Below are 17,201 nucleotides of genomic sequence, written 5' to 3'. Positions count from 1 at the left end.
GTTATACTAAATTAAAATCATTATAGCAAATACTAATATATAGTTATTCTAATCATTACAACTAATTCTAATACTAATATAGACTATAGTTATAACTTGTAGTATCATAACTATACTAAATCACTATAACTTATACTAATATAGTTATACTAAATGACTATATCTATAACTATATATATCATATAGTATTAATATCACTATTAGTATAATATATAGTATTAATAATAACTAATAGTCTAATACTAATATAACTATTAGTATAACTAATATTAATACTAATACTAATATACTAATACTATTATATAGTTATACTAAATTAAAATCATTATAGCAAATACTAATATATAGTTATTCTAATCACTACAACTAATTCTAATACTAATATAGACTATAGTTATAACTTGTAGTATCATAACTATACTAAATCACTATAACTTATACTAATATAGTTATACTAAATGACTTTAACTATAACTATATATATTATATAGTATTAATATCACTATTAGTATAATATATAGTATTAATAATAACTAATAGTCTAATACTAATATAACTATTAGTATAACTAATATCACTACTAGTATAACTAATATTAATACTAATACTAATATACTAATACTATTAGTGTATTACATATATTTATATATATTAATATATATATAAAGTATATTAGTGTATTAATAATATTTCGTATACAATGTCGGTGTCTTTTTTTTAATATTCATATATAATAATATATATCATATATTTTTTTATGAATCTTCATATATATATATATATAATATAAAATAGATTCATATTAATTAGTATATAATGTATATTAGTATATTACTATAGTAACTATTCGTTATAGCAAAAACGGCGCCGTTGGATACTCATTTAGGTCTGCAGTGCAGACTGCAGCCTAGCTTATCCCTTCTTCAAGTTCAAACCCGTGCCTTCTCTCTCACGCAGCGCTGCATCCCTCTCTCGCTCGACGCCAGTCGCCAGTCGCCCTCTCTCTCGCGCAGCGCCGCAGCCGGCGCAGCTCTCTTAGTCTTTCACAACCCTCTGGTCCCTCTCTCGCACAACTCCTCCCTCTCGCGAAGCCCAGCCCTCGCGCCCTCTCTCTCGCGCAGCGCCGCAGCCCTCTCTCGCCAGTCGCCCTCTCTCTCGCGCAGCGCCGCAGCCGGCACAGTTCTCTCGCACAACTCCTCCCTCTCGCGAAGCCCGTCCCTCGCGCAACCCTCTCGCAGCGGCAGAGCCCTCTCTCGCGCAAACCCTCTCTCGCGAAACCCCTCTCTCGCGCGACGCGCAGGCGGCGAGGCGCAGCCCTCCTCTCACGTAGCTTCTCCCTCGCGCGGCGTACTCGCAGAGCCCCTCCTCTCACTCAGGCCGCAGCTCCTCTTGGCAATCCGACTCCGCTCCGACAAGTCGGAGTCGGATCCGGATCGGATAATGTACATCGCGGAGTCGGAGTCGGAGTCTGGGCCCTCCGACTCCGAATCGGTCGGTGCTCAGCCCTACAAAAATCTATTTCTCGAGCACCACCATCTATATTTATGATGCAAATATATCCGGAGATAGACATGTGGAAAGTCTGATCTGTATTCTGTAATACGGGGGCCCGATTCTATAATTATTGTGATTAAGGACTCGTTTATTTTTTTTAGATGAGATGGGTTGAGATTAACGTTAAAAAGTTAAATAAATTATTGTTAGAATATATTTTTTAATATTATTTTTATTTTGAGATTTAAAAATTTTGAATTGTTTATTTTATTTTATATTAAAAATTAAAAAAATTATAATGATTAGATGAGATGAGATATTTTCTGAAAATAAATAAGACTTTAAACACGTGTATACTCAAATATGAAATACCCATTTCACTATAGGTGGGGCTTTTTTTTCATATTTTTTTATTTTTTAAAATTTTAATATATTTAAAAAATAAAAAAATATATTAATACAGTTAAAAGTATTTTTTTAATCACTAAATAAATTGACCAGCAGTCAACTAGGGCGGTCAATCTAGGTGGGCAAAGAAGCTTTTTCCTTTCAATATACCTCCTGAACCATCGATCTAGTTCATACAAGAATTATAAACCCTTATATTGAGCTACTCAGACAGACAACGTGGATGCATTTCATTGTTCTTTGTAAATTTTACTAAGACTAGTACAATCTCTTTGTGAGAAAAAGAGTGTGCGCGCGAGCGCGCATTCTCTCTTATCTGTTCCAATACCTACAGAGTTTGAAGCTCGTTGCACATTTGGTTTTTATGACCACAAACATGCTGAGCCAGAATCCCCGACCACTGCTGGATCAAATTATGCTAGCATGGACTCAAATGGTTCACATCTAAAGCGTAGATAATGAGACTTCTCAGGGACTATCTCTGCAAAAATGGGACTGCACAAACATTTACATGTCAATGAGAATATTAGAGAGACATTATAATTGCGCATGCTTCACTTGAAAATATGGCCAGATGTACTTTAATACAAGTTCATACTCTGATCGGGTTGATCCTCATCATAATTTGTCCGCACTTCTCGGCCATGCGAAGTCGTGAAGAGTATGCTTTAACTTGATTGATTGTGTGTGTAATTTTCTGTCGATGCCAGTTATCTTTTCTTTTTTCTGGAGAGGAATGCCATGTCAAGGTAAATTGTGAAAGCAAAGCCGAAAGAAGCAGAAGAGTCGTGAAAATAACTGCATCTGGCTGCTCTCAGAAAGCCATTTAAATTCCATGGTTAGCATCAATGCAATGCACTCTAAACTGAACAATACCACTAAATATGCCTATATTTTTGCACATTGTACTGATACAAAATCTCCAGGAAGCTTTGTATTATTTGAGTTCATTACATATCCAAATTTGAGTGGAAGCTAAGGTGAAAGCAGAGATGACTCATCATCATTATCATCCAAGTCAAGGCTGTTCACCCCTTCATAAGCAATGTCAATTTCGCTTGATGGAGCTGCCTCTAGCAGCCGCATTTCAGATTCTATCAATGCAACCATTCTTGCCCGTTCACGGTCTCTTGGATATGTGCAATAGAGGAAGGAATAGATAAAGCAACAGATTGCCGCAGGAATGCCAATTGCTGTGTAGAGTGCCTTGGCAAGTGATGCAGCATTCTGTCTATCCGTTTCAGTCTCTGCAGAGTTTGATGACCCTTTTGGAATTGGTTTATAACCATAAACGTGCTGAGCCAAAATCCCAACTACATAGGGTGCAAATGACGCTAGTATTGTCTCAAATGTTCGATCCAAAGCATAGATGGTCGTACGAGACTTCTCAGGGACTATCTCTGCAAATATTGGACTGTCTACAGTGCTTAGATTCAAAAAATACTTGGTAGTATAAATGAATTTCAATTGTAATTGTTCAAGTTAAAGTTCCCCTACAAACTAAAAAAAAAAAGCATTTAGGTCTTTCCTAGGATGCCTTCTCTAAAGTTACAAATTCAGTCAAGATGATTCTGATTACACCTTGTCCAAACTTCTGGAAAAGAAGTCAGTTAAGTATATGTTTTTTAAGCTGAAGATTACAGCTATATTATTTTTGGTCCATTCAAGACCAAAAAACTGTCATTGAGAATATATTAAGTTGGGTTTGACAAAGCTGACAAATTTTCATTAAGCACCCAAAAGAGTGTCTAAATAAATGGTCACTGAGAAAATGTTTAATTGATGTTTCTAACAGAAGGGGCTTATCCAAACTAGTAATCCATAAAAATCAATTTCCCTCTAGTCCTCAAGACTGAACAATGGTGCATCAAGCTCTGGTGACATCTTGTCATATTCTGAAGGGCAGATCTGGATTAATTGGTGATACAACCAGTTGCAGTAACACTTACTATATGGAGCAACATTGTGAACCGTAATATTATCAGCTTCCCTCTTCAAAATTATCACCTATGACACTGTTATTGAGCTATGAATACATCCCATGCTCCATGCACGTCTCTTGTGCTAATGTCTATTTTTTGTGCTGTTATATCAGGAAAAAGGGTTTTCTTGCTCTTCCTTTTCTTCCCCACCCAATGGTCCCAGACACTGAAAAATGAAATGCTTTTTTTATTTATTTTTATTTTTTTTTATCCGAGATAAGGAAAGGAAGACACAATTGATCAATTATACGTACTTGTTAGTTGCTGCAGCTTCCCAGGATGTAAAAAACCCCATAATGAACAAGACAAGCCCATGCATGAATGCAGAGGATGGATCATCAGGCAATACTAGCAGCAAAACAGCAGCTAAGGGAACAGCCGAAGCTGAGCTTATTTGTGACAGGATAATTCTTCCAGAATTGGGCAAGCGTTTAGCAAGGATATCCCCCATCCTTCCACCAAACAGACCTCCAAAAGAAGCACCAACTACTAGAATGGTCCAAAGGAATGCTGTCTTTCCATGGGAGAAACCTATAAGCTCCAGCCACATAGGGGCAAATGACAAAGCTGATCCAGGGAATGATCCAGAGACACCTTGAGCCACAATTATCTGAAAAGATGGTATTCTAATTACTGACTTTGCTTCCTGAATTAGCTCTTTAACATCTGACCAAAAATGCTTATGAATCACTCGACCATTAGGTCCACTATCACTCTTCGGAAAGTGCGGATCATTTGCAAAGATGCAGAGGAATATACCAACTATAACACTTACAATTCCCACAACAAGGAAAGCAATCCTCCAGCCAGTTATGCCCATGAACGATGTTGAGGCTAGTAGTACAGAAAAGAACCCGCCAGTTATGGAGCCGAGCTTTCCTGTTAGGTATAACCATCCAAAAGCGGTACCACGATTGTTAACGTCAGTTGAGTCAGCGACAAGGGACTGAATGGCAGGTATGACAATGGCAAGCCCAACTCCATTTAAACCTCGTGACACTGCTACCTAATTAGACAAATGATCCCACTCTAAAAAGTTATGCAGCTGAATGCACATTGTCAATTTTGATACCAAATCAAGGAATGCAATAAAAGGTAATTTATTTTCACCCCTCTGAATCTATTTAACATCCTTCGCTCTGGGCTTTGTTTCAATTGGCCGGTATTTCCTCTCTCTTTGGACATTATTGAAGCAAGTGATGAATTACCAAAAAGCCCTGCATGATTCAGCTCTTAAATAACCAACAAAGAAAGGAAGACTCTCGAAGAAATTGGCAAAACTGATTGTGCTGAGGTGTACAGTGTAGATTTGATCTTTGTAATTTTCTGTTACGCACACTGTCTATAAATACTCAGTAACTGAGTACTCATTGTATACAAGGAAAATACAAGAAATAGAATTGCACTTAAAGAAGTTTTCGTTCCTTTCAGGAATTTTATCAAGCACTTGTTGTGCAGCTTTTTGGGTCCTTTTTACCCATTCAATAGACATCCACAGGTCCTCTCCCATAAATTTTCTTAAAACAATTAAATATTATTTGGCACCCTATCATCCATGCTTTTATCAATCCGTTATATGTGCTACCAGTTAACTGCCTTTATTTTGAATTCTTGATAAGCATCAATAAGTACCAATATCTAATTAAACATCACCAAGCCATCTTGCCCATTTCGTGAACCAGTTGATATTGTAGATGGGTATAGATCAACAGATCAATAATGTAAAACACAAGCAGAGGAGTTCCATAGAGATAGATACCTGGAAGAAGGTGGAAGAGATGGCGACGAGGAACGTGGCGATGGCCCAGAGAAAAGCGCCGAGGGCAATGACGTGGGCACGGTTGTAGCGCAGAGCCAGGTAAACTGCTAGTGGGTAACAAGAAGTCTGCACTATGGATCGATACAGAGTAAGTGTGCCCAAACCAGTAGGGTCTGTGTGCAAAGCAGCCCCCAACTCCTTATACACCGCCGGAACCAACTTCTCATCAGCACTCTCCATGATACTCGCTAGATTTACCAAAACCAATGTCATAGTCTCTGGCTTCATCTTGATGTTCAAGACTCCACGCTCTGCTTCAATCAAAGTCCTCAATTTTTTTGCCTTGCTTTTTGGATAACGGTTGTGAACTTTGGGGTAGGCGACTCTGGTGTGAACAGATTGACTGGAAATACCAAGGTATGAACCCTCCTCTCCCCTTCCGTGTTTGTACGGGGGGATTGAACCAAAAGGTCAAAGGTCGCTGCAAGTTGCATTAATTTTGTCTGAAAGTTATATCTGGTGTATAATGGAGGTTTTCCCGCCTCTTTTGGATCTGGTATCTCTCTCAGATTTAACCCACTGCACGATTTTACAACTACAAGCACGTTCTGAATTTGAAACACGGGGCATTGTTGTGAGGTTTACGAATTCGGAGTGGTGCTTGCAGACGGTATATCTCATGTTAGGGAAATCAACACAACGGAAAGAATAAAAGCGGAAATAAAAAACTACACATACGCATTCAGTGATATCAAGAATTTAACGTGGTTCGATAACTGCCTACATCTATAGAAAAGAGTTTCACTAATAAATAGTGAAATATAATAAAATATTACAGAGAATGAATATCACACTCCACTCAATTCAACTCTCTTCTTTTTTCTCAGAGTGCTCTCGACTTTCTCTTTTCTTTTCTTTTCTTTTTGGATGTATCAAACTTTCGCATAGAGCTTCAATTTATAGGCGCCCGATGTATCATCTACCTGTATGAATGCATTAAATTATTACATTAAATTGGCAGTTGAGCACTGGGCGTTGGAGGTTGAGCAGCAAGCCGTCAATAATGACTGCTTGCTTGGGCAAGGACTTCAACATATCTCAACTTGAAATGGGTCTGAGAAGGGCATCCAGTTTCATGCTTCCTATAAAATGTCGAAAAATGGTCAAAACAAAAGCGTAAAAAAGTCATTCTCTCTCTGAGTGTAAGGTTTTCTCTCTAAGTTTCATTGTAAACCTAGAGATTGGTCCTCCTAGACTTTTGTCTGTGTAGGATAGAAAATGGATAGTGATTTGTCAAAGTTATGTGAGGGTCTGAAGCTGACGGAAGAAGAACAACAAGAGGTGGTGGTTAGCAGTGAAGAAGTGATCATATCAGAGGAAAAGAGTAAACAATGTTTCATGATGATGGTGATTACAGATAAGGAAGTAAATAGAGGTGCTCTTAGAAACACTATGGCACGAGTGTGGCAAATAGAAAGTAAGGCTGTCTTCAAAGAAGTAGGGAGAAATAAGTTCCTAGTGGAGTTGAAAGAAAAAGCTGATAAAAAGAGAATCATGCAGGGACGCCCTTTGTCTTTTGACAAAAATCTAATTTGCCTGCAGGATTGTGAAGGCCACGAGTCTTGGAAGGAAATGCAATTCCAGTATGAACCTTTTTAGGTGCAATGTAATGACCTTCGTTTTGCTGGGATGAATGCTAACACTGGCTTTAATCTGGGCAAGTCAATGGGGGAGGTTCTCATGGTGGATACGGTAAGTAGTGGGGTATGCTGGGGTAGCTTCCTAAGGTTAAGGGTAATGATAGATCTCACAAAACCTTTGGCGAGAGGGAGATTTTTAACTCTCGGGAACTCAAAGCACTGGATTCCTTTCAAGTACGAAAGGTTACCAAACTTTTGTTATCATTGTGGGAAGATCAAGCATGTCACTGGAATGTGCGACAAACTTGATAGAGGAAAAGCTAGTTTAGACGGCTTCAACCAACAGTACAGTGCATGGCTAAGAACCAGTCCAAAAACCTCATTTTCTGAGGTTTCTCAATCCAGAAAGGGAACAGGTCATGGCAGGGTGGAGGGTCACGACCAGAGAAAGGGAGATGGAGAGGTACAGTAGGAAAAAGTTGTACCAAAGGGAAGAGAGGAGAGTGTAATGGCGGGAACTGAGGAGGAACAAGAGGCGGGAAACCAGGGTGGTAGGTATGGCGCTCAGAGTAAAGCTGACATATCCTGCGAAGAGGGAGGAGTAAGTGTAACAGTAGAAGCTTCATTGGGAAAGGAAGTAACCGTGATAGAAAAAGGGGACCAGAGACCTAGTTCTAAGATAAAGACTATTGAGAAGTCAAGGGTGGGCCACGTGCAGTCCCCTGAAGAGGGAGATCCTTCTAGTCAGGTCACTAATGTAATTTCCCAAAGGGTCAAAGCTCAGACAGGCAAGTGGAAGAGGAAAGCACGTGCAAGGTTAGTCAGCAATGAATTACAGAACAATGCGTGTGATATGGAGCTGGATAAGCCTAGTAAAGCAAGGAAAAGAAAGGGTCAAACAGACAATGGAAGGTTGGCTGGCAAAAGAAGTAAACAGATGCATGTTGAGGAAGGGGAAGAGTGTGTGCTTAAGGCAGTGGCTGCTATGCAGCACTGCCAATCCCCATGAAACTGCTAAGCTGGAACTGCCGAGGGCTTGGGAACCCTCGGACAGTTAACGAACTTCATCTATTGGTAAAGGAAAGAACCCCATCTGTTATATTTTTGTTAGAAACTAAAGGTAACAGATGTAAAGTGGAGAAGGTGAGGAACAAGTTGGGAATGGAGCAAAGTTTTGTGGTCAACAGCATAGGCAAAAGTGGAGGACTTGCAATGCTTTGGAAAACTGAGGTAAATGCTCAACTACTTTCTTATTCAAATAGCCATATATCTTTGACAATATTTCCTGAGAGTAGTGGTCAACCCTGGAGACTCTCTGGGTTCTATGGTAACCCTGCCACAAACAAAAGGAAAGCTAGTTGGAGTCTCCTTAAAATGCTTAAACCCGAGCCTCCAATGGCTTGGTTATGTATGGGAGACTTCAATGAGATCTTGAGTAATGATGAGAAGTATGGGGTAGTCACTAGATCTTTTTCTCAAATGGGGTGTTTCAGATTAGCTATTGATGAATGCGACTTGAGTGATCTTGGATACACAGGATCTAAGTATACTTGGAGTAACAATAGGGAGGGGAGAGATTTTACCAAAGAAAGACTGGATAGAACTATGGGAAACGGGGAATGGCCATTACAATTCAGCAATAGTGAGGTCTCAGTGTTACCTGCCCTCAATTCAGATCACTCTCCTTTGTTTATAACTTGTGATAATGAGGAAGCTGGAGTTAATAGAAGGACAAGATTATTTAGGTATGAAGCTTACTGGTCAACTAGACAGGAGTGCAAAGAACTAATAAAAAATTCATGGAGGGTTTCGTGCAGAGGAGCCCAATCAACAAGGAACTTCCTAGCTAGTCTGGACAGATGCAAGCAGTTATTGAGAACTTGGTCAAAAGACATGAATGGCAAGCAAAAACACCTAATTAAACAGAGAAGTGAGATGATCCAAGAGTTGCAGAGAATAAACCAAGGAGATTTTAATGACACCATCAAGGGATATCAAAGGGAAGTTAATCAGCTTCTAGCTGAAGAGGAAATCAAGTGGAGGCAGGGGGCAAAACAATTGTGGCTTAAGGAGGGAGACAAAAATACAAGCTACTTCCATAAGTGTGCATCTCAAAGAAAGAAGAATAACAGTATTCACCAGATTGCAAATGAAAGAAGGGAGCAAGTGAGTAATAGGTCAGAAGTCAGGGATATATTTCAAAGGTATTATCAAAAGTTGTTTGAGTCCTCTAACCCGAATGGTATCATGGAGGCCTTGGCTAATCTAGACTCAGTAGTGACACCCGAGATGAACCTCCAGTTAACAAAGGCATGTTCATATGAAGAGGTAAAAGGTGCTTTATTTGAAATGGATCCAATGAGCTCTCCAGGACCTGACGGATTCTCTGCTGGATTCTATCAGGACCACTGGGAAGCAGTTGGTGATGGTGTGGTCGAGGTTGTCAAAGAGATCTTTAAATCCAATAGGGGTATTCAGGAAATTAATGAAACATTTATAGTGCTGATCCCAAAAAAGAGAAGGCCCAACTTGGTGACTGAATATAGACCAATAAGTCTATGTAATGTGATTTATAAAGTGTTCTCTAAAGTACTAGCCAACAGAATTAAGCATTTTCTATCCAAGTTGATATCTCCATCACAAAGTGCATTTGTACCAGGAAGGTTGATCTCTGATAACATCATCGTGGCATATGAAGCAATGCACTCAATGAAACATAGAATGAAGCATAAGAAGGAGGGGTACATGGCTATGAAACTAGACATGAGCAAAGCTTACGACAGATTAGAGTGGTCTTTCTTGGAGGCAGTGCTCTCAAAGATGGGTTTTGATAAGAGGTGGACAGAATTGGTTATGCAATGTGTCTCTTCAGTAAAATATTCTCTGCTAGTTAATGGAGACCCTCAATAGCACCTTATACCTTTTAGAGGATTAAGGCAAGGGGACCCTCTCTCCCCTTACCTATTCCTACTTTGCACTGAAATTCTTGGGAAGATGTTGGATGAAGCTGAGAGAAAGGGTTACATAACTGGTTTTCCATTTGTAAGAGGATCGTTGAAGGTTAATCATCTTTTCTTCACAGATGATAGCTTACTTTTTTGCAAAGCAAATGCACTTGAGTGGAGTAGAATGTCTAAAACTCTCAAAACTTATGAGGAAGCCTCTGGACAAAGACTCAATCTTGAGAAATCAGTAATTTTTTTCAGCAAGAATACAGTACTTGAGACAAAACAGGCTATTATCTCGGTTTTTAAGATGGTGGAAGCTAAAGTGTTTGAGAAGTACCTTGGCTTACCCTCATGTGTTGGAAGGAACAAGCTAACATCATTTAGACCAGTTCTGGACTCTATAAGGAACGGTATGCAGAATTGGAAAGTTAAATTCATTTCAAAGGCTGGAAAAGAAGTGTTATTAAAATCAATAGTCCAAGCAATACCTACATACTGCATGAGCATTTTCAAGCAGCCAAAAACTATTCTCAATGCCATTAACAAGCTTATGCAAAAGTTTTGGTGGGGCAGTCGAGAAAATAAAACGAAGACTCAGTGGTTGCCATGGAAACTACTTGGAAAGAACAACGCAGAAGGTGGATTAGATTATAGAGATTTTGAACATTTCAACCTTGCTTTACTGGCCAAGTAGGGATGGAGACTAATACAACAGTCACAATCTCTAGTAGCTAGGGTGATGAAAGCTAAATACTTTTTCAGGACTGATTGCCTACATGCAAAACTGGGCGACAATGCTTCATTTCTCTGGAGGAGCTTTTTGGAAGCCAGGAAGGTGTTAGAGGAAGGATTGATATGGAGGATTGGTAATGGGGAAGGGGTTAGCTTATGGAGAGACAAATGGATCCCTCAACCGACCTCATCAAAGTGCAGACCCCTTTAGATCAAAGGCATGCACACTGGAAAGTCAGTAATTTGATTGATGAGCATTCCAAAACTTGGAACCTGTCGGTTTTGAGGAGCATATGCACAGAAGAAGACATTAGTAATATCGGCAAGATACCTATTAGTTGGTGTGGCAACCCAGATAAGCTCATTTAGAGGTGCTCCAAAGATGGCATGTTTACTGTCAAGAGCGCATACCATCTGTTGGGCACAATGGAGCAGTATCCAAAGGGGCAAAGTTCTGCTCAACCCAACCAGAAGGAAGTGTGGCCCAAAATATGAAAGCTGAAGACTTCAAGTGCTGTTAGAGCATTAGCATTGGATTGGTTATCTTATTCTTCAAATTTTAATTAATATGTAACTTTTTCACTTTTAGCTAATCATTCAAAACTTGAAGTCTACATTGGATTAGTCATCACACTCTCTATAATAATAAACTATTATTATTTTTTATTATTTATATTTGTTTATTAATTTTTATTTTATTTTCATAATCTTTAATAACCTCCAACAAATCATATTCATTTTTATTTTTAAAATCTAACAATCTGTAATATAATAATCTCATATGTATATAGATGGTAAAATCTCATATCTATAATATAATAATCTTAAAAAATACTTTTAAACTTGCTATAGTTCTTTTCATATTTGAAAAGAAGAATGGATTTACTGTAACTTATAGTTTGGATGAAAACAATTTAGCTAATTCAATGTGGAGCAAATATGAATGATGTTTGCTAAATTTGAAGATGAAAAGACATTTGGCTAATCCAATGCCAATGCTCTTAGGATGTTTCTATGGAGAGCTACTCACGAGTCTTTACCAACTAACCTCAATCTCAAGAGGAGGAAAATTAAGGAAGACCCTTCATGCTCCATTTGTAGACAAGAGCCAGAATCTGTTATGCATGCATTATGGTCATGTTCTGCAGTGATGGATGTATGGTCTGTCAGTTCTAGAGGACTTCAGAAAATGAAGGTTGGGTTCAAGTCATTCAAACAAGTAGTGGAACATGTAATAGCAATCCTCAGTGAGGAGGAAGTTGAGCTGTTTGCCTGTACAGCTTATCATGTGTGGAGGAGAAGAAATGTTTTTTTGTTTGAAGGAAAGTTTGAGAAACCATCTCGGATAGCTCAAGCAGCTCTTCAATTGACTAAGGACTTTAAAGAAGCCAATTACAGTGAGCAAGTTAGTTTGGTTCCTGGAAGGCCTACTGGTACAGATTCCTGGAGTCCTCCTCCATTGAATGTCTATAAAGCAAATTGGGATGCCTCAGTAGACCGAGTACATAGCAGAATGGGGGTGGGGGTAGTGATCAGAAACTGGGAAGGAAGGGTAACAGCAACTCTAAGATCATCAAGGAGTATATTTCCTGATGCCAAACTTGCAAAAGCAATGGCTGCACTAAGAGCAGTCCTCTTATGTAAACAGTTAGGCATTTCAAGAGTACTATTAGAAGGGGATGCTCTCAATGTGGTTAACGACATCAACTTAGAGACAAAGGACTGGAGCTCAGCAGGGATGATTATCCAAGACATCAAGGCTGAACTTCAGAACTTGGAGTATGGATCGGCTCAGTTTATATCTAGACTAACTGTATTGCTCATTGTTTAGCTAAGGATGCACTAAAACTCTCCCAGGAGAGCATAACTATGGAGGGAGTCCCTCTTTGTATCCAACACTTGCTAAATTAATGATGAAAGTTTGACTATTCAAAAAAAAAAAAATGTCGAAAAACGATTCTGGTATATCTTTATTACAACTTTATATTTAGGTCTTGTTTGATTTCACAAGTAATCTTATCTTATTTTAATATCTAAACACTATAAATAGAAACATATTTCAATTTTAAATACTTTTTAAATCTTAAAATAAAATTATATTCTAACCCTATTTTAATTTTATAATTTATTTTTTTTATTTTTTTCTCTCATTTTATAAAATTATATTAAATATTTTAATTCAAATCATTTCATCATTATTAATAAATTATCTTACTATTATTTTAAAAACTAGAGCTTAAAGATAAATGGTTTACCCGGTTTGTGAATAGAGCAATGATACAATGACAATCTATCTAACATTCATTTATGACTTATTAATAAAATAATAATTTTCTTTATAATTTAAATATATCAAATCAAAATCAAAATTAAAATATTAAGATTGTAGACAAATAGTAAAGTAGTAGGTATTGTATCATTTCTCTTATGAATAAACTCGTGTGCGATTTTTGTGAGGATGAACAACTGTGCAGCATTAACCTCTTCCATCACAAATTTTGTCTATACTATTTAACGGAAAACACATGTCACTCTCTCAAGTCCCACGTGTTAAAGTCTTTTTTCTTATTGAAAAAAATTCAAATAAATTAAAATTAAAATTAAAAAAAAAACCAAAAACATAAAAAAAGAAAATGTGTTGTGCCGAGGGGAGGGACTCCCCTTATAAGCCACCCCATGGTGGTTGGCCAATATAAGGGTGGCAAAGAAGGGGTCGCCAATGGCTGCCGAACCAGGTGAGTTTGGTTGCCTGATGTTGATGTCGTGTTTCATATCCTAGGCAAACTCAGTAGTTCCTCTCGATGATCTGCAAGATCCACTAAGATGAAAGCTCGGGGTGGTGTGGGACACCTCTTGTGCATAAGTTAGAATAATGTTTTTGTAAGAAGTGCGCTAGGAGAAAGTATTCAAGAGAGTGAGTCTATGCAAAGATCAAAGCTTAAGATCCCTTTACTTAAGCTCGGGAGTGCCTATATACCTGGTCGTGGTGGTCCTCGTTCACTGCTAGCAGATCGTGTAAGGGCATACTGAGCACTGCACTAGTGTCAGGCTTCTCCTTTGTCATGTCAGTCGTCGTCTTGCCGTATTGTATGTGGGTCACTCTTTCTTTCCCCGTTTGTCTCTTGTGGCAAGTGAGGTGGAGGTGCACACACTGTCGCGATTATAGGAGTGAGTGGACGTCTGGTTCTAACGTTGCGAGCTGGTTCCTCCGACCATTTAATGTGGCATGCCCGTTGTCTATGGTGTGGGTTGTGGTTTGAGCAAGTGACGTAACTAGTCACCATATCTAATGGGCCTTCTTGGGCCTGGTCTAGCCCTCCTTACTTTGCAACTTCTGTGATGGGGTTACCTATGCCGGCTTAGGCCCTAAGGGGAATGAACCTTACGCGACCCAATGTGGGAAATAAACCCCCTCTTAGTACCCCATGAATTCTCACTGCACACATGCGGTGAGAATTCAAAAGTCAACTGTCATGGTCGACATGTGTCACTTAACTGTTACAGCGGGTTATACCCATGTTGCTGGCGTCAGTTATTGCTGCCACGCATGAGAAGAGGTTTGTCTTCCACCCAATTACGGATTGGTTCGTGTCCCCCATGTGCACGATTCTTTCTCTTATGTGCCCCGGGAGTGTGTGATGGTTTATTTTCCTCATCGTACGCACAATGTGGATCACAAACTTTGCTCATGACGTTTCCCCTTTTACAACGCCGGTCACTTCTTGCATTGGGAAGCCCAACCGATGCATGGCTCTATTTAAACCCAATTCCTTCATCGTTGTGACATCCCCACTATTTCTTCTTTGTGTGCCCCTTCCTTGTATGCTCTTGCTCTCATTGCCTTATTCTTCAAGTGCCTTCCTTCCTCGTCGTTAACTGTTTCTAACTTCCGCCTTTCGCTCACCTCATATGGCTCCCAAGAATGTCCCTCGCCCTCGCCCCAAGAAGGACCACTTCGTGTGTTATGAGGGGGCCTTTAGTGACCCTAAAGGAGTGGCGAACCCCGCTACTGGAGAGAAGCTGTCGTTCTTTGAGGGTCAGAATTGGGAGTTGATAGCCTCTCCCATTAACTTTCATGCGCTAAGGGGGAAATTTGGCATTCTCGATTCAATAGTTTTGGAACTCACAGGCCGCCGTGCCACGGCCGTCTACGACAATTGTTTGGTGATGAAGGTGGCCCTTTTACCCCATAATGTTCGCGAACAAGCTACGGCTATCGTTCTACTGCCTTACTCGCGATGTTTTGGACTACCTTCCTTTGGCTTCCGCCCAACTTCACCCAAATCCTTGGCAGCTTTTGGTCTCGAGTTGCATGATTTATCGCATGTTGCTATGCACCAAGACTGAGGAATACCCCAACCTTAATGCTAGGGAGTTCCAACCGTTTACAGGGTTCCCACCCCATCGACCATTCAAGTATTGGTGGCTCAAGCAAGTGCCGGAGTTCCTAGCTGCTCTCGGGGATGAATTGGATAATGACGAGGCTAGCCTTCTTCGAGTCCTTTCTTAAACCTGCCCTCAAAGGGGCTCTTGCATCGGTGGTGCCTTCTGAAGACGTCGCTGAGCCATCCCTGCTGGTTCCCATCGAGTTTATAGCTGATGCCTTGTTGCAGCTTGCACGGCGGTGGGTGTGAGTCCCGGCCAAAATGAAGACAACCTGCGACATCAACTTGTGGTCGAACTCAGCAATGACAGGGTCTCCATACCTTCCCCGCCCTTTAGCCAAACCTCCGAGCTTGAGATTGCCTCATTCTTTGCCTAAGAGGAACTCACACTTGAGCCCCCAAACTCAAGAAGAGGGGGAGGCCATTGCGCCCGAGCATGAGATGGCGCAAGGATCCCTTGACTTGTGGGAATCTTCTGGCGATTAGAACTTGCGATCTAAGGGCGAGGGGGTTGACGGGTCGTCAGAATCTCCCTTTGTGGAGAAAACAACCCCGAGGTCAAGGACATCAACCGGGGAGCAATGGACCCAAGGGCAAGGGGGGAAGCGGCTAGGGACGTCCCCCTGAGGGCGTCTGAGGAGGAGTTGGAGCCCAAGCCTACTTCAGGTGGAGGGTAGGCCACTGTAGGAGGTTCCAGTGGTGATGGCCCTTCCTAGGCAGCCACCTCGCGAATCTCTGACCTTCCCTGGCAAATCGGTGGAGTCGGCTCGTCGGTGCCCCCTGGTTTAAGCCGCTAGAGCTTAGGCCACTAAACGTGAGGCCAAAAAGTTGAGGGAACTATTTTCGTAAGTATTTGCGTGGGACTTTTTTACCTTTACCGATTGGTTTCTCTTTGCTTTTGTTCTTAAAATTGCGTGTTTCCTAAAGGCTGACCAGTTGGCCTCCCTAATCGTGGAGGAAAGATGGGAGCTTGAGGAAGAGATCCAAGCAGTTAGGTCTCTCGTCCTCCTTGTCCGCTTGAAAGTCCGTAAGGCGAAATAGGAGGCAGATGAAATGTCTCATGAGAAAGACGTTGTGGTGGGGAATATAGTTGAGCTGCAGGCCAATCACAAGTGTAAGAAGCGTAAGTTGGCAAAGTTTCGCCAGGATGAGGCCTTCCTCACAGACTACTTGGCCAAGTCGTAGGACGAGGCGGGACATTCTCGCCTAGAGGCCAAGCCTTTGGAGGAGGAGAGGGACTGGTTTCAAAATATGTTGGACAAACGCGAATGGGAGCTGGAGGAAGCCATGGGATCACTCAAAACCCTTCATGGGGAAGATGCAAGATTGGTTGAGCAGCATAATGCGAAGGTCAGGCAGCACAGCTGGTTGACGAGCAAGTACATCAAGCTAACCAAGTCGATGCAAAGTAAGATGGAGGCCATAAAGAAGCTTGCCTGCCAGATTAAGTCCTTGGTGTCTGAGCTGACTTTGGCAGGTGACGCGATCCGGTCCTACGACCTACAAATCCAAGCCCAAGAGTCCAGTTGGGAGTCAGCACACGTGTCCGAGAGGACAACTCGTCCCAGTTGATGAAGGTTAGAGACATTGGGGACTTAGCTTAGGGTTATGGGTATAAGGAGAGGCTTAAAAGGTTGAAGGATTATTTGCTGCAAAACCCAGGGGCCGACTTGAGGGCCCTCAACTTGGCCTCTCTCGAACTGACCCGCACGTTCTGCTTCGCAAAGACTCTAGGCAAATACTTGGTGCCCGGCGCCTTCCCTGATCCTCCTCTCTACCCTTAGCCTTAGGGATCCCTTGTGATCCTCCCTAACTTTTTTTTTTTTTTACGGATTGTTGTAATTCTTCTGTAC

The 17,201-nt window shown here is 40.7% G+C and overlaps 2 protein-coding genes across 7 annotated transcripts; one reads left to right on the top strand and one right to left on the bottom strand.

Annotated features, from left to right (window-relative positions):
• Positions 1–2,050: 2,050 nt before the first annotated feature.
• On the bottom strand, positions 2,051–6,287 carry LOC109013234 (benzoate transport protein-like). 6 transcript variants are annotated; one of them, XR_004802372.1, is made up of 5 exons: positions 5,644–5,734; positions 4,995–5,101; positions 4,139–4,890; positions 2,501–3,316; positions 2,051–2,397 (listed from the first exon to the last, which is right to left on the bottom strand). XR_004802372.1 is itself a non-coding variant. In XM_035693733.1 (3 exons), exons 1-3 carry the CDS (start codon positions 5,929–5,931, stop codon positions 2,878–2,880), a joined length of 1,479 nt encoding a protein of 492 aa, XP_035549626.1. In that variant the 5' UTR covers positions 5,932–6,287; the 3' UTR covers positions 2,055–2,877. The 6 variants fall into 6 exon arrangements, 2 of the variants coding, with proteins under 2 accessions (XP_035549626.1, XP_018850801.1); XR_004802370.1 differs by lacking the exon at positions 4,995–5,101 and having other exon boundaries at positions 2,057–2,397; positions 4,139–4,494; positions 4,660–4,890; positions 5,644–6,286; XR_004802365.1 differs by lacking the exon at positions 4,995–5,101 and having other exon boundaries at positions 2,057–2,397; positions 5,644–6,287.
• A 5,826-nt stretch (positions 6,288–12,113) lies between these two features.
• Positions 12,114–12,794, top strand: LOC109013282. The gene has a single exon (XM_018995321.1). It carries the CDS (start codon positions 12,114–12,116, stop codon positions 12,792–12,794), a length of 681 nt encoding a protein of 226 aa, XP_018850866.1.
• Positions 12,795–17,201: the final 4,407 nt, after the last annotated feature.

The sequence above is a fragment of the Juglans regia genome, chromosome 1 (genome assembly GCF_001411555.2).
Source record: "Juglans regia cultivar Chandler chromosome 1, Walnut 2.0, whole genome shotgun sequence".
Taxonomy (NCBI): domain Eukaryota; kingdom Viridiplantae; phylum Streptophyta; class Magnoliopsida; order Fagales; family Juglandaceae; genus Juglans; species Juglans regia.
The sequence above is the reverse complement of the archived record's forward strand: the minus strand, read 5'-3'. Positions and strand labels throughout refer to the sequence as shown.